This window comes from Bufo bufo, chromosome 3 (genome assembly GCF_905171765.1).
Source record: "Bufo bufo chromosome 3, aBufBuf1.1, whole genome shotgun sequence".
Classification (NCBI taxonomy): Eukaryota; Metazoa; Chordata; class Amphibia; order Anura; family Bufonidae; genus Bufo; species Bufo bufo.
In genome coordinates, this window is record NC_053391.1 from 20168156 (window position 1) to 20193324 (window position 25169).

Here is a 25169-nt window from a genome sequence, read left to right on the forward strand (position 1 = left end):
TAAGGAGAAAATACCCTGCACTGTTGCGTGCACAGGCTCCAGCGCTGTGATGGCCATACGAAGCTGAAAACACGTCGAGTATATATCACAGAGGCCCCACCTCCCGGGGGTGTGCGCCGATGCAAACACCAATCAGAATTGGAGGCGTGTCTATGATCACACCGTCTGACTTGGCGAGCGCACAGATGAGCTGTAGCACTCCCGGGAGTTAGCGCATGCACCATGTAAGGGGGAATCCAATCTGTGGCGAGAATCATCAGCCTGGCACCGATGTGGTACAACACTAGGGACCCGCCGGAGGGGATCATCTTTGAAGCTATAATGACAGGAAGATGTCTACATTGATCCATTGAGGAAAACAGATCCCATCGTCCCATTAGCACATAGATCGCCAGTCCAGGCCCCCTGTATATTTAGCACAAATATACACAGGGACAATTGCATTGTGTGTTGGAACGTGTATACACACCTAATGCAAATGAATGGCATATAAGCATCCTCCCAAAGTGGTGTTCCTTAAATTGTATAAATCCCCCTAAAGCATAATACATTAAATACCGTTACTTATATGAAACAAGCATATAAGATAGCCTCATTTAATCCTTTCGGGTGGACAGTCTGCAGTTTAAAGGTCCACATCACTTCCTTGCAGAGCAAAGGTATATCAACATCACCACCTTGGATGGAAACACTGATCTGTTCAATGCCCTGCACTCTCAATACATCAGAATTGCCATCATGAACAACACAAACATGACATGCCACGGACGTCCGAGAGATGTGCACCAATTCTCCTACTCAATTCACGTTTAGTCTTTCCTACATACTGTATGCCGCACCGACAGTTGATTTGGTACTCAACGCCTGTTGATGTACACCTGATAAAGGAACAAATGCTATACCTGTCTCTTGTATTATGGCTCGTAAAAAAGGCTCATTTCATGATATTACCACATATTATACAGGAGCCACAAGGAAAGTTTCCCTTGAGCGTATTTTTGAGCCATGTTAATGCATAGGGCGTGTGTTTAAACTGTGTACTAAACCATCGCGAAAGTTGGAACTACGACGATAGGTGATGGAGGGACGGTCTGGTATCAATTGCCGATTTCTGGATCGGACTGTAAAACGGACAAATGGCGCTGCAGAATATGACGCATATGTTGGTGAGCTTTGTCATAAGTAGCTATAATTCTAGGGGTAGAGTCAGCTTTAGTCCTAATTTTGGGGACAAGAAGTTGACTAAGGTTAGCACTCATAGAATGATGAATTGCCCTTTTCAATGTGTGCTGTGGATACCCACGGTTCACAAACCGAGACCTCAGATCAGAACTAAGCTACCTTAAATTCACCAAGTTCGGAACAATTTCTCCTAGCCCTGAGGTATTGTCCTTTCGGGATACCTCTTCTCAGTGCCAGTAGGTAAGGAAATTTGAGTAGTTTGCTCACTATGCAGATGAAGAAAGCTGCTCATCAGTGACTCTAGACTCAAGTTGCTGCTGATAACTGGAATAGGGGTTATGTAAAACGTCTAGTCAAATGGCCGGCGACTATCTGCGCCATCATCCATCCTTTCGTATGTCTGACTGGGGGGACCTCTGCGCTCTCGCTTTACTGCCATGGCTGCTGTGGCGGGGTGGGAGGGTAGGAGCAGTACCAGCTCCATCAGCAGCAGCTTTAGTCTAGAGTTGATGATAAGCAGCTTTCAAAACTCGCCTATTGAAGGAACTACTCACTAGAAGCAGCAGCTAGACCTGGAGCAGAACCTAAACCAGCAGGTCGTGGCATACTTGGACAGAACCCTGCCACCCCACATTGAAGATCCACAGGACTACTGGGCAGCCAAACTGGATTTGTGGCCGCAACTAGCCGAGTTTGCCCTGGAAAAGGGCCATAGTTACCCCAAGGAGAACTCACCTATTCACCCAAAATGTGGCGAGACTGACCTTTGTCAAGATGAATCAGACGTGGATCAGCCAGGATTTCGACCCACCAATGCCTGAATCATCAGATTAGTTCATCCATGCTGCCTCACCCAAACAATGACAAAAGAGACCGATTTTTTCTGGCTACCTGCCTCAGCTAATATTCTGATGCTGCCACTCGCCTGATGGCAAACATCTGATGCCAAGTGCTCCTTCTTACACCCACCATCGTCAGCGGGCACTGTTATTGCCACCCACCTCCCCACTCTGTCACTGGGTCCCTCTGTGGTCTCCTGATGCTGCTGCCACCTCACCACTCAGGTCACCTTATGCTGCTGCTGCCACTATCACCCTCTGTCATTGTGCCACTATGTGGTCTCCTCGTGCTGCTTCTAAATCAACCCTATGTCACCTTGCCACTCTGTGGTCTGCTGATGCTGCTGCTAACTCAACACTATGCCACTGGGCCACTCTGTGGCCTCTTAATGATGCTGCCACCTCCACACTATGTCACCTTGCCACTCTATGGATTCCTCATACTGCTGCTAACTCAACACTTTGCCACTGGGCCACTCTGTGGCCTCCTCATTATGTTGCTGCTGCCACCTCCACACTATGTCACCTTGCCACTCTATAGATTCAGCATGCTTCTGCCAACTCACAACTCTGTCTCTACACCACTCTGTGGTCTCCTCATGCTGCTGCCACCTGCACACTCTGTTATTGTGCCACTCTGTGGCCTCCTCATGCTGCTGCTAAAACAACACTATGTCACCAGGCCACTCTGTGGCCTCCTAATCTTGCTGCTGCCACCTGCATGCTATTTCACCTTGCCACTCTGTGACCTCCTCATGCTGCTGCCACCTTCACAATATGTCACCTTGCCACTCTGTGGTCTCATCATGCTGCTGCTAAATCAACACTATATCACTTGGCCACTCTGTGGCCTCCTCATTATGTTGCTGCTGCCACATCCACACTTTGTCACCTTGCCAGTCTGTGGCATCCTCATGCTGTTGCTAACTCAACACTATGTCACTGGGTCACTCTGTGGAATTCTTAAGCTGTTCTCCCACCCTCCCCACTCCATGACTGGGTTACTATTTTGCCTTTTTGTCCTGGTTGACATCTTCATTTATTTGACCCTTCTTCAGTCAGTAGGAAGAAAATCTGTCAGAAGAAAGAAAAAATAAGACGCACAATGGATCCAGTCTGTGTAGTAGCTGTAAGGCCTGTATGGTCTCATCAGAATTGGCTTATGATTTGGTAGCCAAAAGCAGGAGTGGGTACAAAACACAGAAGACATGCAAATATTCTATTCACGTGTCATCTCTTGTTTTGGATCCACTCCTGTTTTTTTGGCTTTAGCAGTATTGATGGATTATTGACCAAATGCTGACCGAGTAAAGGTGGATGCTCCACTGACAGGATCCGTTTTTTGGGGGTTATTGATTTGACCGATCAGAGGAAGGGCAAAATAATCAGTGAAGTCAACACAAACTTACTGCTGACACCCTCTCCACCCTGTTGGGGGTTCTACTTGTATAAGTGATTAATAGAACAGGTTCTATAGACATCTATGTGGAATCAGCTTACCACGGTGGAAAAGAAGTGTGCTCTTTCACGATACAGTAGGATCTTGGGCTTCTGCACGGTTCTTTTTACCTGGTGGTAACATCAACCTGTAAGGCTGAGTTCACACTTGAGCAATTTGGTCAGTTTTGGCCACATATCTTCCCAAATAAGTAAAGTGTGCAGTGATTCTAAGAACGACGCCTGTCATCTGCATGTCATACTGACTTACAGTATTGTTTCACTACCACAACAGACTACATATGCGTGTTACTGCAAGGCACAGTGTTTCACGCCACTATACAGGTTGTCTGCAGCCCGGAAATAGCTGTTTTTTAACGTGATTCGCCGCAAATACATTTGGATCGTATTCAATCTTTTCAGTAAATTTGGCGAATCGGCCGAATCGAATTTTTCAAGAGATTCGCTCATTTCTACAAATTATCTTCAAAATGTATTCTAGGGCCAAGATGCTGTGTAACAGTGGAATAGATGATAAAGTTCATAAAGGATACAAATAGAACAAAATTAAGGTTCAGCTATACTAATATATATAACCATCAACCATTACTCTCAAATTTTTTGAAAAATGTTCTTTATTTCAGTTAATATCCTATAAGCTGTTGTCAATATAAGACTAATTCTGTTCTATCAAAAAGCTGAACATAAACATAAAGATTTTTAATAACATCAAGTGGAGAGAAAAGTATGAAAGGTTTTCCAGTGATTAAATAGGATGATATTTAGTGATAGGCAAATCAAAGTCCACAAAGTGGAGTAGCGAAGCAGAAATCCCATATGCTTTGCGGTAGGAATCGATTAAACCTAAAATATTGTAAAAAGCCATGTCACCTTGAATCGGTCACATGGCCAAATTGCAGCTCAGCACCATAGAAGTGAATGGGGCTGAACTACAATACCAAGCAAAGCCACTATAAAATGTAAGGCACTATTATTCGAAAGCTGCTAGGAGCCAGCTGTGCTTACCAGAGCTCCGGTCAGTGCGGTGGCTCCCTATAACAGCTAAGGATAGGTCATCTTTATATTTAACTAAACAACCCCTTTAACTTTTAATTTATCAGATTGTTTCTTACTAAGCCCTAGAAATATCTCTGAAGAAGTAATAGTGTAACAAACAGCATCCCGTTTGGATTTCTATTTTAGTTTTTCATGTTTTTCCTTCTTCTATATTCAGTCTCAATAAATCCATAGTTTACAAAAGAGCAAGTGACTTTCTTCTCTAAGCTGATCAATTGTTATGAAGCCTCATACATTCTATGGACTAAAGATTGTGAAATGGACTTGATGGTGTAAGTGGCATCTAATGAAGGAATAACCATAGTTAGGAGAAATCCAACAGATGACCATAAAAAGTCTACCTTCTCAGAACTGAAGATGAAGCCACAGCTATCTGAGAACCCAATAAGGATAAGCTAAACGTGTATCATTGTGATGGCCACAAGTGAATTACAGAGCAGATAGTGTGGGCCTTGTAGATATTTTGTCATATATAAAAAAAATCTGATGTATCTGAACATGAAATATGTGTGGTTGATTAAATCTAAACAGTAACTTGCATAATTTATAACTGAATCGTATCGGCCTGATATCTGAAAATAATAAATAATGATATAAAGTTGTCCTAGAGGGTTTATAATGAATGTTTTATAATCTGTTCTACTGGATATAATATGGAGTATTTCATATATGGGAATTATAGATGGAGAATCATGTGGTTGTATGTTTGGATGGAATGTATCTCATCAAGATGTAAAATAATCATTGTTTACACTGATTCTCACATGAAAAGGTCTCGGAGTATCCCAGGAATCTCTTACAGATGCTAAATAGGAGTGTGAACAATAGGTCTCTACATTCCAAATACAATGTGTAAATGAAGGACCATCTCAGGAGGCCAGAAAATGCAAAATTGCTGAAAAGGATGTGGCACCATTATTCTTCCATTGTGTATGGTAATGAGGGAAGTTAGATCCGATGAACAAAGTTTCATGATTATGAAGGTGGGACTGGGCGTCTCCTGGGAGAAGAGGAGGAGCAGATAGCTATAGCCACCAAAGTAGTATAAAAGACCCAAGCATGGCTCAGAGAGCTAGAATTCATCAAGGGAATTTTACTTGAGTGAAAGACACTGAATGGAGATCAAGTCCTGAGTGTGTGAAGGGTCCATGTCTGGTGAGTGTCACTGAACTGACTGTAAGTGGAAGGAATTATAAAATATTGTAATCTGTGCTGTGTATAAGGACAATGTGTCTCTGTCTGTAATGTCTCTTGTGTATGTCTCCATGTAGATCTCCATATAACTCTCACCATAACTAAACACTGATTTTCCACCTTTTAGAATACACATTTTCTACACTTCTTGTATTTCATTTCTTACATGGAACCTTATGGCTCATGCACACGACCGTATGTATTTTGTGGTCTGGAAAACATAGATCCACAAAAAATACGGATGATATCCATGTGCATTATGTATTTTGCGAAATGGAAAAGCTGGCCCCTGATAGAGCAGTCCTATCCATGTCTGTAATGCAGACAATAATAGGACATGTTCTATTTTTTTTGTGAAACAGAAATGGAATGCACATCGAGTAACTTCTGTATTTTTTGCGGACCCATTGAATTTAATGGTTACACATACAGTCCATAAAAAAAAACATAACTGACATGTAAAGAAAATACGTTTGTGTGCATGAGGTCTTAGAATCAGACCCAGTAAGAGGGAGGAACAATGGGAATCTTACAATGGGAATAACTCTTTCCTGGAGGTTCAGTGATGGCAGCAGTGACTGGTGATTGTCCGCACAGTAGTGTGTAAGTAATTGTACACGCAGTGTCCATACATGTGATAGTACATACCTGTAACTGTGCAGGGAACACGGACAACCACCGATCCTGACCGCCATCACTGGACCGTAACAATAATTTTGTGAAAGAGATTTATTGACAGGACTAATCTGTAATTAACTCTCAGAGATCATTTTTTTCTGTAGATAATGTTTTCTGCTCCCCTAACTAGAGATATCTGTGTATCCACAGTTATATAATACAGGTCTGTACACATAACACATATTGTAGACAGTACATAGTGTAGAGGATGGTGGAGCACAAAACGTTACTTTTTATGTTATTTTGTGCCCTCAAGACTACCATAAATGATTTCTTCAGATCATGTCCAATTTGGGTGCGGTCTTCTAATGTGTACTTTTATAAAAAGGAGGTAAAGTGTATAGAGATGGCCTTGCGGTTCGCCCGACGGTCGTTTGCGTGTTCGCGATTCGCCAAACATGCGAACATATGGTGATATTCGCGCCCACCATATTCTTTTACATTGTGAGTAAATTTGACCCATGACACATCCATCAGGTTGTACAGGACAGCCATTTGAGACGTTTCAGCACATGGAGATACCACCTACCTTATAAATAAACCCAATCTGGCCGCCATTTTACATTCAGTCTTTTGCCAGTGTAGGGATAGGTTGCTGTGTGGAGCAGGGACAGGCTGTTAGGGACACCAAATGCTAGATAATAGGGCCACAAAAGTCCTTTACACAGAGGGGTTCGATATACTTATAATATACTTTTATAATGAGTGAAAAACACATAGATAGATCTATATAGTGATCACCTGGAAGTCAGGGGCTAGGGGCTTACTAGGGCCATTTTTATATAGGTTAAGGTTCCGAACGGGTCGCTCTTATCAGGGCGGGTGGTCTGTGGTTAGGCTATCAGGGCCAGAATAGCACCCCCTGTTGGGCAATATCAGGGACAGTTCTTTGCCCACCCTGTCCTTCAATACCACATCATCATCTAGCCCAGGGATAGATGTTTTTTGCTTTCCCTCAATCGATTCATCGATGTGCACTGGAACCCCCCGGATTGTGGTAGGACATATGGTTTCTGATTTGGTGCCGCCGGGCACCTGAGTTAGTGCCGACACTTGTTATTGCCTACCACATCTATGCTTTTTGCTAAGAATTTAATTTATTTTCATTTTGAGGGATATCTTTTAGGGCTCATTCAGACGGCCGTATTCTGTCCACAAAAATGCGGATCCATTTTTTTTACAGACAGTTCAGCAAGTCAGCAAAAGAACGGATAGCATTCAGTATTTTTGCGGACCCATAGACTTCAATGGGGCCATGTCCTGATTTTCACGGACAAGTATAGGACACGTTTCATTTGTTTTGCGGAACCGTGGAATAGAAAAGGGACCCATAGAAGTGAATGGGTCAGCATCTAATGAGCAAAAAAACGAATCCGCATTATTGCAGAAAGCATATGGCCGTCTGAATGAGCCCTTAATAGTAACATTATTAAAGGTTACGTTTTATCTTTATGTATATTCTAATGGATTGCCTTCCTTGTACAATGTTATAATATACTTTCTAACATAGAAAGTTTGTATATGATAGTGCATTTGTATTGTGCGGCAGTTGTGTGCGGTACTGCAGGTATATAGAGGGACAAGAGTTACTGGAACAAATAATTTCTACTGGTGTGATATACCAGTTGCCCCCCCAAAAAAGTGATTGAAGCAGGGGTGGAATATACCAATAATATTCTTTCTATATATTGCATTTAGGTAGCTTAACAAGGCATATTTAAGAGAATTTCCCTTTAAGATGCATAAAAATGTCCAATGATTAAGACACATATTTTTTGTTGAAATTCTTGGCATTGATCCCCCTCTGGTAGGTCACTGTCCATGTTGTGGGACTATTTGTGCACTTCTACTAAGTATTTGGTGGCTGCAAATATATGAGCTGAATGTTTTTCAGGTTCGCCTGCCATTAAAGTGAATGGGGCCCGCCGCAAACTTGCGGTTCGCGAACATTTGATAGCGTTCGCAAACCGTCCCGGCGGATGTTCGTCCATCACTAGAAGCGTATACAGTATAAATAAACATAAAAAAAGGCTGTTACTCATGTATATTACATGGCTGCTATTTTTGCTGATTTTGTTTTCTAGTGAATTGGATCAGTAGACGTCCATATGTTGACTGATTTTAAAGATTTCAATTAGTTTCCATCAGATCCCTTGGGACTTGTACAATATGATATAAAATGTGTATACAATTCTGTACTGATCTAATTACACACAGGAATCAGCTTCTATTAATGGAATTAGGGAGATTCCAGTCCTTAAGTCATGATGTGGTCCATGTTTCAGTCCCCAGTGGGTTATTGGGGTGTTTGCACCAGTTGGGGATTATTCAAAACTTTAATGAGATTGGGAGTCCACATGTCAGTTTTTTCCTGAATTTTTGCATTGTCTACATCATGTGTATTCAAACCACACCACAGCACATCATCATACCCTTGAAAGCTCATTGTGACTGATTGTGTCTTAGATACATATAGGAGGCTATAGAGGTCAGGTTTAAGTTTTATTTTATTTTTTTATATTAAGTAATGATTTTGTAGGGAGCTTATAAAGCAGAATTTTTAACATTTGCAGATGACACTGTTCTCTATAAGCGAATTAATACAGTGGTGGGAAATATAATATTACAGGGGCATTTAGACTCTTGGCAGGAGATATTTCAAGAAAAATTTCATGAGTATAGATTAAACAATATTGTAATGTTTTATATTTAAAGAGTAATCTCATTAGAAAGCATTCAAAAATAATCTCACAGGGGAATGATAAAATCTAATCAAGGTCTGTATCATGGTACTATTCCTGAATCATGCTACATAACACATGGGCTCAAGTGTAAAGTTCATAAAGAAATTATACAGCCCAAAAAAACTTTATGTGATCATAATGGTATTGACTGGTCTGCAGGGTTAATAATAAAGCAAAGTGCTAAAGAAGTAAAGTGCAACAAATAAATAAAGAAACATAAGCCCTTAATTGTGACATCCAAGGAGAAAAAAAATCTCCATACAAGACCATTCAAGAAGAGGTGTGTATTGACCCGGTGTAGCATGGAGCTCTTATCCATATGTATGACTGATAAAATGTGTAGCCTCGTCGGGGGATGTCAGCAGTGATAAGTGTGGGGGAGCAGGTTACATATGTTTATAGCATTAATTAATTGGTAGGAAAAAATATAAGTACCTTTTATCTTATATGTTCTTCTTTCTCCAGGTGAGGACAGAATAAGAGGCTACTAGACATATATTTTCTCTTCCTCTTATGAAGTAGAACATAATCAAGTACGACTTGTCAATATTTGAACTGAACATAGACTGGATGAAATGTCGACAAGATCTGAATGTAGTAAACCTTTTGAAAATAAATCTAAGAAAATTTACCAAGGGGAAAGATCATTTACATGTTCAGAATGTGAGAAATCTTTTGTCAAAAAAGGACACCTTAATGCACATCAAAGAACTCACACAGGAGAGAAGCCTTATTCATGTTCTGAATGTGAGAAGTGTTTTAGTGTGAAATCAATTCTTGTTCAACATCTGAGAACTCACACAGGAGAGAAGCCATATTCATGTCCTGAATGTTAAAAGTGTTTTATTAAGAAATCATATCTTCTTGATCATCAAAGAATTCACACAGGAGAGCAGCTATATTCATGCTCGGAATGTAAGAAGAGTTTTAGTCGGAAATCAGATCTTGTTATTCATCAGAGAACTCACACAGGAGAGAAGCCATTTTCATGCTCAGAATGTGATAAGTGTTTTAATCAGAAATCACATCTTGTTCGACATGAGAGAATTCACACAGGAGAGAAGCCATATATATGTCCTGAATGTGAGAAGTCTTTTAGTGATAAATCAAGTCTTGTTAAACATCAGAGAACTCACACAGGAGAGAAGCCATTTTCATGGGTTGAATGTAAGAAATGCTTTAGTTGGAAACCAAATCTTGTTCGACATCAGAGAACTCACACAGGAGAAAAGCCATAATTATGTCAGGAATGTGAAAAGTGTTTTAGTAAGAAATCAAATCTTGTTCAACATGAGAGAACTCACACAGGAGAGAAGCCGCTTACATGTACAGAATGTGGGAAATGTTTTACTTATAAATCAAGTCTTTTGCAACATTTAAACATTCACACAAGGAAGTAGCCACGTGAATGTATAGTATGAGGAAGCAGTAGCATAAAATTGGTTCTTCTGGCATATCAAAGAGCTGACAAGTCAGAAATCATTATAACGTTTATATGGTATGACATTTGGCAGCTGTGGAGCGCTCATGATGTGTTCTTTCTTGTAATGTTCCCAGGGAGAAATATAAACTACAAGATTGAATTTCAAAAGAGCATTGTGGGAAACACCCTTTAACTCATTCATTTGTACCAAAACCAGTTGGGTTTGTACAATACAATGTAATATATTATTATACAAGTTTAACCCTTTTAGGACTGGGTGATGTTCCATTCTAGTTTTTTCCTTCCTGCTTTTCTGAAGCCATACCATGTTTATTCTTAAATCACAAAGCAGTATGGGTCCTTGATTTTTTTCAGGACAAGTTCTACTTTCTAATGGCACCATTTATTATTGCCTCCAAAGTGGGAAACTGAAAAAAAAAAAATGCCATAAGTTTGCCTATATGGTAAAACTGAACTGTTCTCCTTATTCTACTGGTCAGCATTATTACAAAGATATCACATTTGTATAGCTCCCCTTTATCTGCATCACCCTGTGGCACGCACTCAATTTCAGGCAGTGAAGGCTCCACCACCTCAGCCGAAGGGAGCCGTCTGTCCTTCCCATCATCTACCGGTTCTGATGCTCCTGCTCCTCGCCCTCCTACTTCTCGTCAGTCATTCTGTGAGCAATTGAACACCGAAGCGTGCACTCATCCAACTATTTCAATAGATATGGTGGTGTACGTCCAATAAAGTTATATCATCACACAGCCTGAAGAACGTATTAAAAGAAAATAATAAAGTTTTATTACAAATTGTTTAAAAAAGAGGAAAATTCTGTGTATCACTTTCTGTAAATATCAGGCAACCAGACTTATCTGGTGTAGACAGGGATAGCGTATAACCAACTACACCTGATGAAGTCTGGAGAAAACCCTATATCTTGCTAGCAATATAGTGCTTCTTGTATGCAAGGTCAGGGATGAGGGCACAGTCCTTAATTTTAGCACTGTGGGGCTTCTGCTTTAAACCACATATACACTCGTTGCCAGTAATATCCCTTGCAAAGGTAAGCTGCCCATTCACACTCACACCCTGTCTAAAAAACTGTGTCCTACAATAATTGATAACGGCTTAGCGTGTTTCTATGTGACATGGATGTGCCACGTGTCGCCAGGAGCTTATTATTATAACCTGTAAGGAGAAAATACTCTGCAATGTTGCGTGCACAGGCTCCAGCGCTGTGATGGCCATACGTGGCTGAAAACACGTCGAGTATATATCACAGAGGCCCCACCTCCCGGGGGTGTGCGCCTATGCAAACACCAATCAGAATTGGAGGCGTGTCTATGATCACACCGTCTGACTTGGCGAGCGCACAGATGAGCTGTAGCACTCCCGGGAGTTAGCGCATGCACCATGTAAGGGGGAATCCAATCTGTGGCGAGAATCATCAGCCTGGCACCGATGTGGTACAACACTAGGGACCCGCCGGAGGGGATCATCTTTGAAGCTATAATGACAGGAAGATGTCTACATTGATCCATTGAGGAAAACAGATCCCCTGTATATTTAGCACAAATATACACAGGGACAATTGCATTGTGTGTTGGAACGTGTATACACACCTAATGCAAATGAATGGCATATAAGCATCCTCCCAAAGTGGTGTTCCTTAAATTGTATAAATCCCCCTAAACCAGTACAAGATGGTAGTGCTGCTTGAATAGGGGGCTATGTAAAAGGTGACAGATAGAACAGTGTACTGGCATGATGAGTAATCATGCGACCACACATCACATATTTGGCATACATTAAATACCGTTACTTATATGAAACAAGCATATAAGATAGCCTCATTTAATCCTTTCGGGTGGACAGTCTGCAGTTTAAAGGTCCACATCACTTCCTTGCGGAGCAAAGGTATATCAACATCACCACCTTGGATGGAAACACTGATCTGTTCAATCCCCCTGCACTCTCAATACATCAGAATTGCCATCATGAACAACACAAACATGACATGCCACGGACGTCCGAGAGATGTGCACCAATTCTCCTACTCAACTCACGTTTAGTTTTTCCTACATACTGTACACCTGATAAAGGAACAAATGCTATACCTGTCTCTTGTATTATGGCTCGTAAAAAAGGCTCATTTCATGATATTACCACATATTATACAGGAGCCACAAGGAAAGTTTCTTGTTTGAGCCATGTTAATGCATAGGGCGTGTGTTTAAACTGTGTACTAAACCATCGCGAAAGTTGGAACTACGACGATAGGTGATGGAGGGACGGTCTGGTATCAATTGCCGATTTCTGGATCGGACTGTAAAACTGACAAATGGCGCTGCAGAATATGACGCATATGTTGGTGAGCTTTGTCATAAGTAGCTATAATTCTAGGGGTAGAGTCAGCTTTAGTCCTAATTTTGGGGACAAGAAGTTGACTAAGGTTAGCACTCATAGAATGATGAATTGCCCTTTTCAATGTGTGCTGTGGATACCCACGGTTCACAAACCGAGACCTCAGATCAGATTCAGCTGCCTTAAATTCACCAAGTTCGGAACAATTTCTCCTAGCCCTGAGGTATTGTCCTTTCGGGATACCTCTTCTCAGTGCCAGTAGGTAAGGCCATTTGAGCAGTTTGCTCACTATGCAGATGAAGAAAGCTGCTCATCAGTGACTCTAGACTCAAGTTGCAGCTGATAACTGGAATAGGGGTTATGTAAAACGTCTAGTCAAATGGCCGGCGCCTATCTGCGCCATCATCCATCCTTTCGTATGTCTGACTGGGGGACCTCTGCGCTCTCGTTTTACTGCCATGGCTGCTGTGGCGGGGTGGGAGGGTCGGAGCAGTACCAGCTCCATCAGCAGCAGCTTTAGTCTAGAGTTGATGATAAGCAGATTTCAAAACTCGCCTATTGAAGGAACTACTCACTAGAAGCAGCAGCAAGACCTGGAGCAGAACCTAAACCAGCAGGTCGTGGCATACTTGGACAGAACCCTGCCACCCCACATTGAAGATCCACAGGACTACTGGGCAGCCAAACTGGATTTGTGGCCGCAACTGGCCGAGTTTGCCCTGGAAAAGGGCCATAGTTACCCCAAGGAGAACTCACCTATCCACCCAAAATGTGGCGAGACTGACCTTTGTCAAGATGAATCAGACGTGGATCAGCCAGGATTTCGACCCACCAATGCCTGAATCATCAGATTAGTTCATCCATGCTGCCTCACCCAAACAATGACAAAAGAGACCGATTTCTTCTGGCTACCTGCCTCAGCTAATATTCTGATGCTGCCACACGCCTGATAGCAAACATCTGATGCCAAGTGCTCCTTCTTACACCCACCATCGTCAGCGGGCACTGTTATTGCCACCCACCTCCCACTCTGTCACTGGGTCCCTCTGTGGTCTCCTGATGCTGCTGCCACCTCACCACTCAGGTCACCTTATGCTGCTGCTGCCACTATCACCCTCTGCCATTGTGCCACTATGTGGTCTCCTCGTGCTGCTTCTAAATCAACACTATGTCACCTTGCCACTCTGTGGTCTCCACATGCTGCTGCTATCTCAACACTATGCCACTGGGCCACTCTGTGGCCTCTTAATGATGCTGCCACCTCCACACTATGTCACCTTGCCACTCTATGGATTCCTCATACTGCTGCTAACTCAACACTTTGCCACTGGGCCACTCTATGGATTCCTCATACTGCTGCTAACTCAACACTTTGCCACTGGGCCACTCTGTGGCCTCCTCATTATGTTGCTGCTGCCACCTCCACACTATGTCACCTTGCCACTCTATGGATTCAGCATGCTTCTGCCAACTCACAACTCTGTCTCTGCACCACTCTGTGGTCTCCTCAAGCTGCTGCCACCTGCACACTCTGTTATTGTGCCACTCTGTGGCCTCCTCATGCTGCTGCTAAAACAACACTATGTCACCAGGCCACTCTGTGGCCTCCTAATCTTGCTGCTGCCACCTGCATGCTATTTCACCTTGCCACTCTGTGGCCTCCTCATGCTGCTGCCACCTTCACAATATGTCACCTTGCCACTCTGTGGTCTCATCATGCTGCTGCTAAATCAACACTATATCACTTGGCCACTCTGTGGCCTCCTCATTATGTTGCTGCTGCCACATCCACACTATGTCACCTTGCCAGTCTGTGGCATCCTCATGCTGCTGCTAACTCAACACTATGTCACTGGGCCACTCTGTGGAATTCTTAAGCTGTTCTCCCACCCTCCCCACTCCATGACTGGGTCACTATTTTGCCTTTTTGTCCTTGTTGACATCATCATTTATTTGACCCTTTTTCTGTCACAAGGAAGAAAATCTGTCAGAAGGAAGAAAAAATAAGATGCACAACGGATCCTGTCTGTGTAGTAGCTGTAAGGCCTGTATGGTCTCGTCAGAATTGGCTTATGATTTGGTAGCCAAAAGCAGGAGTGGGTACAAAACACAGAAGACATGCAAATATTCTATTCACGTGTCATCTCTTGTTTTGGATCCACTCCTGTTTTTTGGGCTTTAGCAGTACTGATGGATTATTGACCAAATGCTGACCGAGTAAAGGCGGATGCTCCACAGACAGGATCCTTTTTTGGGGGTTATTGATTTGACGGATAAGAGGAAGGGCAAAATAATCAGTGAAGTTAACACAAACTTACTGCTGACACCCTCTCCACCCTGTTGGGGGTTCTACTTGTATAAGTGATTAATAGAACAGGTTCTGTAGACATCTATGTGGAATCAGCTTACCACGGTGGAAAAGGAGTTTGCTCTTTCACGATACAGTAGGATCTTGGGCTTCTGCACGGTTCTTTTTACCTGGTGGTAACATCGACCTGTAAGGCTGAGTTCACACTTGAGCTATTTGGTCAGTTTTGGCCACATATCTTCCCAAATAAGTAAAGTGTGCAGTGATTCTAAGAGTGACGCCTGTCATCTGCATGTCATATTGACTTACAGTATTGTTTCACTAAAAATGTTCTTTAGTTCAGTTAATATCCAATAAGCTGTCGACAATATAAGACTAATTCTGTTCTATCAAAAAGCTGAACATAAACAAAAAGATTTTTAATAATATCAAGTGGAGAGAAAAGTATGAAAGGTTTTCCAGTGATTTACTAGGATGATATTTAGAGATAGGCAAATCAAAGTCCACAAAGTGGAGTAGCGAAGCAAAAATCACATATACTTTGCAGTAGGAATAGATTTAACCTAAAATAATGTAAAAAGCATGTCACCGTGAATCGGTCACATGGCCTAATTGCAGCTCAGCTCCATAGAAGTGAATGGGGCTGAACTACAATACCAAGCAAAGCCACTATAAGATGTAAGGCATTATTATTTGAAAGCTGCTAGGAGCCAGCTGTGCTTACCAGAGCTCCGGTCAGTGCGGTGGCTCCCTATAACAGCTAAGGATAGGTCATCTTTATATTTACCCGAATAACCACTTTAATTTTTTATTTATCAGATTGTTTCTCACTAAGCACCAGAAATATCTCTGATGAAGTAATAGTGTAACAAACAGCATCCAGTTTGGATTTTTATTTTAGATTTTCATGTTTTTCCTTCTTCTATATTCAGTCTCAATAAATCCATAGTTTACAAAAGAGCAAGTGACTTTCTTCTCTAAGCTGATCAATTGTTATGAAGCCTCATACATTCTATGGACTAAAGATTGTGAAATGGACTTGATGGTGTAAGTGGCATCTAATGAAGGAATAAGCATAGTCAGGAGAAATCCAAGCAGATGACCATAAAAAGTCTACCTTCTCAGAACTGAAGATGAAGCCAAAGCTATCTGAGAACCCAATGAGGATAAGCTAAACGTGTATCATTGTGATGGCCACAAGTGAATTACAGAGCAGATAGTGTGGGCCTTGTAGAGATTTTGTCATGTATAAAAAAAATCTGATGTATCTGAACATGAAATGTGTGTGGTTGATTAAATCTGACCAGTAACTTGCATAATTTATAACTGAATCGTATCGGCCTGATATATGAAAATAATAAATAATGATATAAAGTTGTCCTAGAGGGTTTATAATGAATGTTTTATAATCTGTTCTACTGGATATAATATGGAGTATTTCATATATGTGAATTATAGATGGAGAGTCATGTGGGTGTATGTTTGGATGGAATGTATCTCATCAGGATGTAAAATGCTCATTGTTTACACTGATTCTCACATGAAAAGGTCTCGGAGTATCCCAGGAATCTCTTACAGATGCTAAATAGGAGTGCGAACAATAGGTCTTTACCCTGCAAATACAATGTGTAAATGAAGGACCATCTCAGGAGGCCAGAAAATGCAAAATTGCTGAAAAGGATGTGGCACCATTATTCTTCAATTGTATATGGTAATGAGGGAAGTCAGATCCGATGAACAAAGTTTCATGATTATGAAGGTGGAATTGGGCGTCTCCTGGGAGAAGAGGAGGAGCAGATAGCTATAGCCACCAAAGGGGTATAAAAGACCCAAGCATGGCTCAGAAAGCTAGTATTCATCAAGGGAATTTACTTGGATCACTGATCGCTGAGGAAAAGACACTGAATGGAGATCAAGTTCTGAGTGTGTGAAGGGTCCATGTCTGGTAAGTGTCACTGAACTGACTGTAAGTGGAAGAAATTATAAAATATTGTAATCTGTGCTGTGTATAAGGACAATGTGTCTCTGTCTGTAATGTCTCTTGTGTATGTCTCCATGTAGATCTCCATATAACTCTCACCATAATTAAACACTGATTTTCCACCTTTTAGAATACACATTTTCTACACTTCTTGTATTTCATTTCTTACATGGAACCTTATGGCTCATGCACACGACCGTATGTATTTTGTGGTCTGGAAAACATAGATCCACAAAAAATACGGATGATATCCATGTGCATTATGTATTTTGCGAAATGGAAAAGCTGGCCCCTAATAGAGCAGTCCTATCCATGTCCGTAATGCAGACAATAATAGGACATGTTCTATTTTTTTGCAAAACAGAAATGGAATGCACACTGAGTAACTTCTGTATTTTTTGCGGACCCATTGAATTTAATGGTTACACATACAGTCCATTAAAAAAAACATAACTGACATGTAAAGAAAATACGTTTGTGTGCATGAGGTCTTAGAATCAGACCCAGTAAGAGGGAGGAAATTCTTACAATGGGAATAACTCTTTCCTGGAGGTTCAGCGATGGCAGCAGTGACTGGTGATTGTCCGCACAGTAGTGTGTAAGTAATTGTACACGCAGTGTCCATACATGTGATAGTACATACCTGTAACTGTGCAGGGAACACGGACAACCACCGATCCTGACCGCCATCACTGGACCGTACCAATAATTTAGTGAAAGAGATTTATTGACAGGACTAATCTGTAATTAACTCTCAGAGATATTTTTTTTTTGTAGATAATGTTATCTGCTCCCCTAACTAGAGATATCTGTGTATCTACAGTTATATAATTCAGGTCTGTACACATAACACATATTGTAGACAGTACATAGTGTAGAGGATGGTGGAGCACAAAACATTGCCTTTTATGTTATTTTGTGCCCTCAAGACTTCCATAAATGAGTTCTTCAGATCATGTCCAATTTGGGTGCTGTCTTCTAATGTGTACTTTTATAAAAAGGAGGTGAAGTGTATAGAGATGGCCTTGCGGTTCGCCCGGCGGTCGTTTGCGTGTTCGCGATTCGCCAAACATGCGAACATATGGCGATATTCGTGCCCACCATATTCTTTTACACTGTGAAGAAATTTGACCCATGACACATCCATCAGGTGGTACAGGACAGCCATTTGAGACTTTCAGCACATGGACATGTCCCTTACCTTATAAATAAACCTGATCTGGCCGCCATTTTACATTCAGTCTTTTGCCAGTGTAGGGATAGGTTGCTTTACACAGAGGGGTTCGATATACTTATAATATACTTTTATAATGAGTGAAAAACACATAGATAGATCTATATAGTGATCACCTGGAAGTCAGAGGCTAGGGGCTTACTAGGGCCATTTTTATATAGTGTAAGGTTCCGGAATGGGTCGCTCTTATCAGGGCGGGTTCTCTGTGGTTAGGCTATCAGGGCCAGAATAGCACCCCCCTGTTGGGCAATATCAGGGACAGTTCTTTGCCCACCCTGTCCTTCAATACCACATCATCATCTAGACCAGGGATATATGTTTTTTGCTTTCGCTCAATCGATTCATTGATGTGCACTGGAACCCCCTGGATTGTGGTAGGACATATGGTTTCTGATTTGGTGCCGCCGAGCACTTGTTATTGCCTAGCTCATCTATGTTTTTTGCTTAACTTTAATAATTTAATTTATTTTCATTTTGAGGGATATCTTTTAGGGCTCATTCAGACGGCCGTATTCTGTCCACAAAAATGTGGATCAGTTTTTTTACAAACAGTTAAGCAAGTCAGCAAAAGAACGGATAGCATTCAGTATTTTTGCGGACCCATAGACTTCAATGGGGCCATGTCCTGATTTTCACGGACAAGTATAGGACATGTTTTATTTGTTTTGCCGAACCGTGGTATAAAAAAGGGCCCCATAGAAGTGAATAGGTCAGCATCTAATGAACAAAAAAACGGATCCGCATTTTTGCGGATAGCATATGGCTGTCTGAATGAGCCCATAATAGTAACATTATTAAAGGTTACGTTTTATCTTCATGTATATTCTAATAGATTGCCTTCCTTGTACAATGTTATAATATACTTTTTAACATAGAAAGTTCGTATATGATAGTGCATTTGTATTGTGCGGCAGTTGTGTGCGGTTCTGCTGCGGTACTGCAGGTATATAGAGGGACAAGCGTTACTGGAACAAATAATTTCTACTGGTGTGATATACCAGTTGCCCCCCCCAAAAAGTGATTGAAGCAGGGGTGGAATATACCAATAATATTCTTTCTATATAGTGCATTTAGGTAGCACAACAAGGCATATTTAAGAGTATTTCCCTTTAACCCCTTAAGGACTCAGCCCTATTTCACCTTAAGGACTTGGCCATTTTTTTCAAATCTGACCAGTGTCACTTTAAGTGCTGATAACTTTAAAACGCTTTGACTTATCCAGGCCGTTCTGAGATTGTTTTTTCGTCACATATTGTACTCCATGACACTGCTAAAATTGGGTCAAAAAAGTTTTTTTTTTTTGCATAAAAAAATACCATATTTACCAAAAATTTTGAAAAATTATCAAATTTCAAAGTTTCAGTTTCTCTACTTCTGTAATACATAGTAATACCCCAAAAAATTGTGATGACTTTACATTCCCCATATGTCTACTTCATGTTTGTAGCATTTTGGGAATGATATATTTTTTTTGGGGGATGTTACAAGGCTTAGAAGTTTAGAAGCAAATCTTGAAATTTTTCAGAAATTTACAAAAACCCAATTTTTAGGGACCACTACAAGTCTGAAGTCACTTTGCGAGGCTTACATAATAGAAACCGCCCAAAAATGACCCCATTCTATAAACTACACCCCTCAAGGTATTCAAAACTGATTTTACAAACTTTGTTAACCCTTTAGGTGTTGCACAAGAGTTATTGGCAAATGGGGATGAAATTTGAGAATTTCATTCTTTTGCCTAATTTTCCATTTTAACCCATTTTTTCCACTAACAAAGCAAGGGTTAACAGCCAAACAAGACTGTATCTTTATTGCCCTGACTCTGCCGTTCACAGAAACACCCCATATGTGCACACAGCAGGGCGTAGAGTGAAAGGTGCGCCGTTTGGTTTTTTGAAGACAGATTTTGCTGGACTGTTTTTTTGACACCATGTCCCATTTGAAGCCCCTCGATGTACCCCTAGAGTAGAAACTCCATAAAAATGACCCCATCTAAGAAACTACACCCCTCAAGGTATTCAAAACTGATTTTAGAAACTTTGTTAACCCTTTAGGTGTTGCACAAGATTTAATGGAAAATAGAGATACAATTTCAAAATTTCACTTTTTTGGCAGATTTTCCATTTTAATATTTTTTTTCCAGTTACAAAGCAAGGGTTAACAGCCAAACAAAACTCATTATTTATGGCCCTGATTCTGTAGTTTACAGAAACACCCCATATGTGGTCATAAACTGCTGTACGGGCACACGGCAGGGCGCAGAAGGAAAGGAATGCCATACGGTTTTTGGAAGGCAGGTTTTGCTGGACTGTTTTTTTTACACCATGTCCCATTTGAAGCCCCCCTGATGCACCCCTAGAGTAGAAACTCCAAAAAGTGACCCCATTTTAGAAACTACGGGATAGGGTGGCAGTTTTGTTGGTACTAGTTTAGGGTACATATGATTTTTGGTTGCTCTATATTACACTTTTTGTGCGGCAAGGTAACAAGAAATAGCTTTTTTGGCACAGTTTTTTTTTTTTGTTATTTATAACATTCATCTGACAGGTTAGATCATGTGGTAATTTCATAGAGCAGGTTGTCACGGACGCGGCGATACCTAATATGTATACAATTCTTTTAATTTATGTAAGTTTTACCCAATGATTTCATTTTTAAAACAAAAAAAAGTTTTAGTGTCTCCATAGTCTAAGAGCCATAATTTTTTTCAGTTTTTGGGCGATAATCTTAAGTAGGGTCTCATTTTTTGTGGGATGAGATGATGGTTTGATTTAAGCTATTTTGGGGTGCATATGACTTTTTGATCGCTTTCTATTACTCTTTTTGAGACGTAAGATGACAAAAAATGGCTTTTTTTACACCGTTTTTATTTTTATTTTTTTACGGTGGTCACCTGAGGGGTTAGGTCATGTGATATTTTTATAGAGTCGGTCGATACGGACGCGGCGATACCTAATATGTATACTTTTTTAAATTTATGTAAGTTCTACACAATGATTTCATTTTTGAAACAAAAAAAATGATGTTTTAGTGTTTCCATAGTCTAAGAGCCATAGTTTTTTCAGTTTTTGGGCGATTATCTTAAGTAGCGTCTCATTTTTTGCGGGATGAGATGATGGTTGGATTGTTACAATTTTGACGTACATGCGACTTTTTTGATCACTTTTATTACCTTTTTTTGGAAGTAAGGTGGGCAAAATTTCAATTTCATCATTGTTTTTTATTTTTTATTTTTATGGCGTTCACCGTTCGGGTAAAGTAACATGACCATTTTATAGATCAGGTCGTTACGGACGCGGCGATACCAAACATGTGTAGGGAATTTTATTTTTTTCATTTCTAATCAGTGATAAATATGTTTTTTGATTTTTACTTTTTTTTCACTTTTTTTTACTTTTTTTTTACCCAGACCCACTTGGTTCTTGAAGATCCAGTGGGTCTGATGTCTGTATAATACAGTACAGTACTCTAAAATAGGGTACTGCACTGTATTTTACTTACACTGAACAGATCTATGCTTTTAGCACAGATCTGTTCAGCACCATGGACAGCAGGACGCCTGAGCAGGCGTCCTGTTGCCATGGGAACCTTCCCTGTCTGCTTAGAACTTCGCAGACGGGGAAGAGTGAGCAGGGGGCTGCGGAGGGCTGTCTGGGGGCTCTCTCAGCACAGCAGCCCCCCGATCGGAGAGGGAGGGAGCTCCCTCTTACTGTTAACTTTTTCCATACAGCGGTCCGTACGGACCGCGGTATGGAAAGGGTTAAACGGCTGACATCGCATCACCGATGTCAGCCGTTTATACCAGGGTGCCAGCAATGTGCTGGCACCCTGGTATACCCACTGTACACCAACGATTATTCAATGGGAGGCGGGCGGGGGATCACGATCCCGCCTGCCGCCCGCCTCCCGCACCGCCCACACCGCCCGCAACCCCCCCTGCACCTCCCACCGGGCTAAAATCATTCAGAGGTGCAGGGGGGTGATAAATATATATTTTTGCCACACTAAAGTTTCTGATCGCCGCGGTCAGGGACCGCGGGGATCAGAAACTGCAGAAATCGCAACAAACCACAGGTCTGAATTGACCTGCGGTTTGTTGCGATTGCAGACATGGGGGGGTCACGGGACCCCCCCGTGCATTTAGCCGAGGTGCCTGCTCAATGATTTGAGCAGGCACCTTGTTCCGATCACAGCCGGCCGGGCGGCAGTGATCAGAACAACACATGACGTACCGGTACGTCATGGGTCCTTAAGGACTCGGGACCCATGCCGTACCGATGCGTCCTAAGTCCTTAAGGGGTTAAGTTAAGATGCATAAAAATGTTCCCTGATTAAGACACATATTTTTTGTTGAAATTTTTGTCATTGATCCCCCTCTAATATGTCACTGTCCATGTTGTGGAACTATTTGTGCACTTCTACTAAGTATTTGGTGGCTGCAAATATATGAGCTGAAGGTTTTTCAGGTTCTCCTGCCATTAAATTGAATGGAGCCTGCCGCGAACTTGCGGATCGCGAACATTTGATAGCGTTCGCGAACCGTCCCGGCGGATGTTCGTCCATCACTAGAAGCGTATACAGTATAAATAAACATAAAAAAAGGCTGTTACTTATGTATATTACATGAATGCTATTTTTTGCTGATTTTGTTTTCTAGTCAATTTGATCAGTTGACGTCCATATGTTGACTGATTTTTAAGATTTCAATTAGTTTCCATCAGATCCCTTGGGACTTGTACAATATGAATTATAAAATGTGTATAAAATTCTGTACTGATCTAAATACACACAGGAATCAGCTTCTATTAATGGAATTAGGGAGATTCCAGTCCTTAAGTCATGATGTGGTCCATGTTTCAGTCCCCAGTGGGTTATTGCGGTGTTTGCACCAGTTAAGGATTATTCAAAACTTTAATGGGATTGGGAGTCCACATGTCAGTTTTTTCCAGAATTTTTTCATTGTCTACATCATGTGTATTCAAACCACACCACAGCACATCATCATACCCTTGACAGCACATTGTGACTGATTGTGTCTTAGATACATATAGGAGGCTATAGAGGTCAGGTTTAAGTTTTTTTTAATTTTTTTATATTAAGTAATGATTTTGTAGGGAGCTTATTAAGCAGAATTTTAACATTTGCAGATGACACTGTTCTCTATAAGCAAATTAATACAGTGCTGGGTAATATAATATTACAGGGGCATTTAGACTCTTGGCAGGAGATATTTCAAGAAAAATTTCATGAGTATAGATAAAACAATATTGTAATGTTTTATATTTAAGAAGTAATCTCATTAAAAAACATTCAAAAATAAACTCACAAGGGAATGATAAAATCTAATCAAGGTCTGTATCATGGTACTATTCCTGAATCATGCTACATAGCACATGGGCTCAAGTGTAAAGTTCATAAAGAAATTATACAGTCCAAAAAAACTTTATGTGATCATCATGGTATTGACTGGTCTGCTGGGTTAATAATAAAGCAAAGTGCTAAAGAAGTAAAGTGCAACAAATAAATAAAGAAACATAAGCCCTTAATTGTGACATCCAAGGAGAAAAAAATCTCCATACAAGACCAATCAAGAAGAGGTGTGTATTGACCCGGTGTAGCATGGAGCTCTTATCCATATGTATGACTGATAAAATGTGTAGCCTTGTTGGGGGATGTCAGCAGTGATAAGTGTGGGGGAGCAGGTTACATATGTTTATAGCATTAATTAATTGGTAGGAAAAAATATAAGTACCTTTTATCTTATATGTTCTTCTTTCTCCAAGTGAGGACAGAATAAGAGGCTACTAGACATATATTTTCTCTTCCTCTTATGAAGTAGAACATAATCAAGTACGACTTGTCAATAATTGAACTGAACATAGACTGGATGAAATGTCGACAAGATCTGAATGTAGTAAACCTTTTGAAAAGAAATCTAAGAAAAATTACCAAGGGGAAAAATCATTTACATGTTCAGAATGTGAGAAATCTTTTGTCAGAAAAGGACACCTTGATGCACATCAAAGAACTCACACAGGAGAGAAGCCTTATTCATGTTCTGAATGTGAAAAGTGTTTTAGTGAGAAATCAAGTCTTGTTCAACATCTGAGAACTCACACAGGAGAGAAGCCATATTCATGTCCTGAATGTGAAAAGTGTTTTATTAAGAAATCATATCTTCTTGATCATCTAAGAATTCACACAGGAGAGCGGCTATATTCATGCTCGGAATGTAAGAAGAGTTTTAGTCGAAAATCAGATCTTGTTATTCATCAGAGAACTCACACAGGGGAAAGGCCGTTTATTTGTCCTGAATGTGAGAAGAGTTTTACTCTGAAAACAAATCTTGTAGATCATCATAGAACTCACACAGGAGAGAAGCCATTTTCATGCTCAGAATGTGATAAGTGTTTTAATCAGAAATCACATCTTGTTCGACATCAGAGAACTCACACAGGAGAGAAGCCATATATATGTCCTGAATGTGAGAATTCTTTTAGTGATAAATCAAGTCTTGTTAAACATCAGAGATTTCACACAGGAGAGAAGCCATTTTCATGTGTTGAATGTAAGAAATGCTTTAGTTGGAAACCAAATCTTGTTCGACATCAGAGAACTCACACAGGAGAAAAGCCATATTCATGTCAGGAATGTGAAAAGTGTTTTAGTAAGAAATCAAATCTTGTTCAACATGAGAGAACT

The 25169-nt window shown here is 40.8% G+C and overlaps 1 protein-coding gene across 1 annotated transcript; it reads left to right on the forward strand.

Annotated features, from left to right (window-relative positions):
- Window positions 1-1136: 1136 nt before the first annotated feature.
- Window positions 1137-25169, forward strand: LOC120993570 (zinc finger protein 605-like; the record flags this gene model as incomplete). Its single annotated transcript, XM_040422045.1, has 4 exons — window positions 1137-1247; window positions 9674-9814; window positions 10003-10307; window positions 24437-25169. Coding segments are annotated over exons 1-4 (1290 nt in total), but the record flags the coding sequence as incomplete, so codon positions are not given.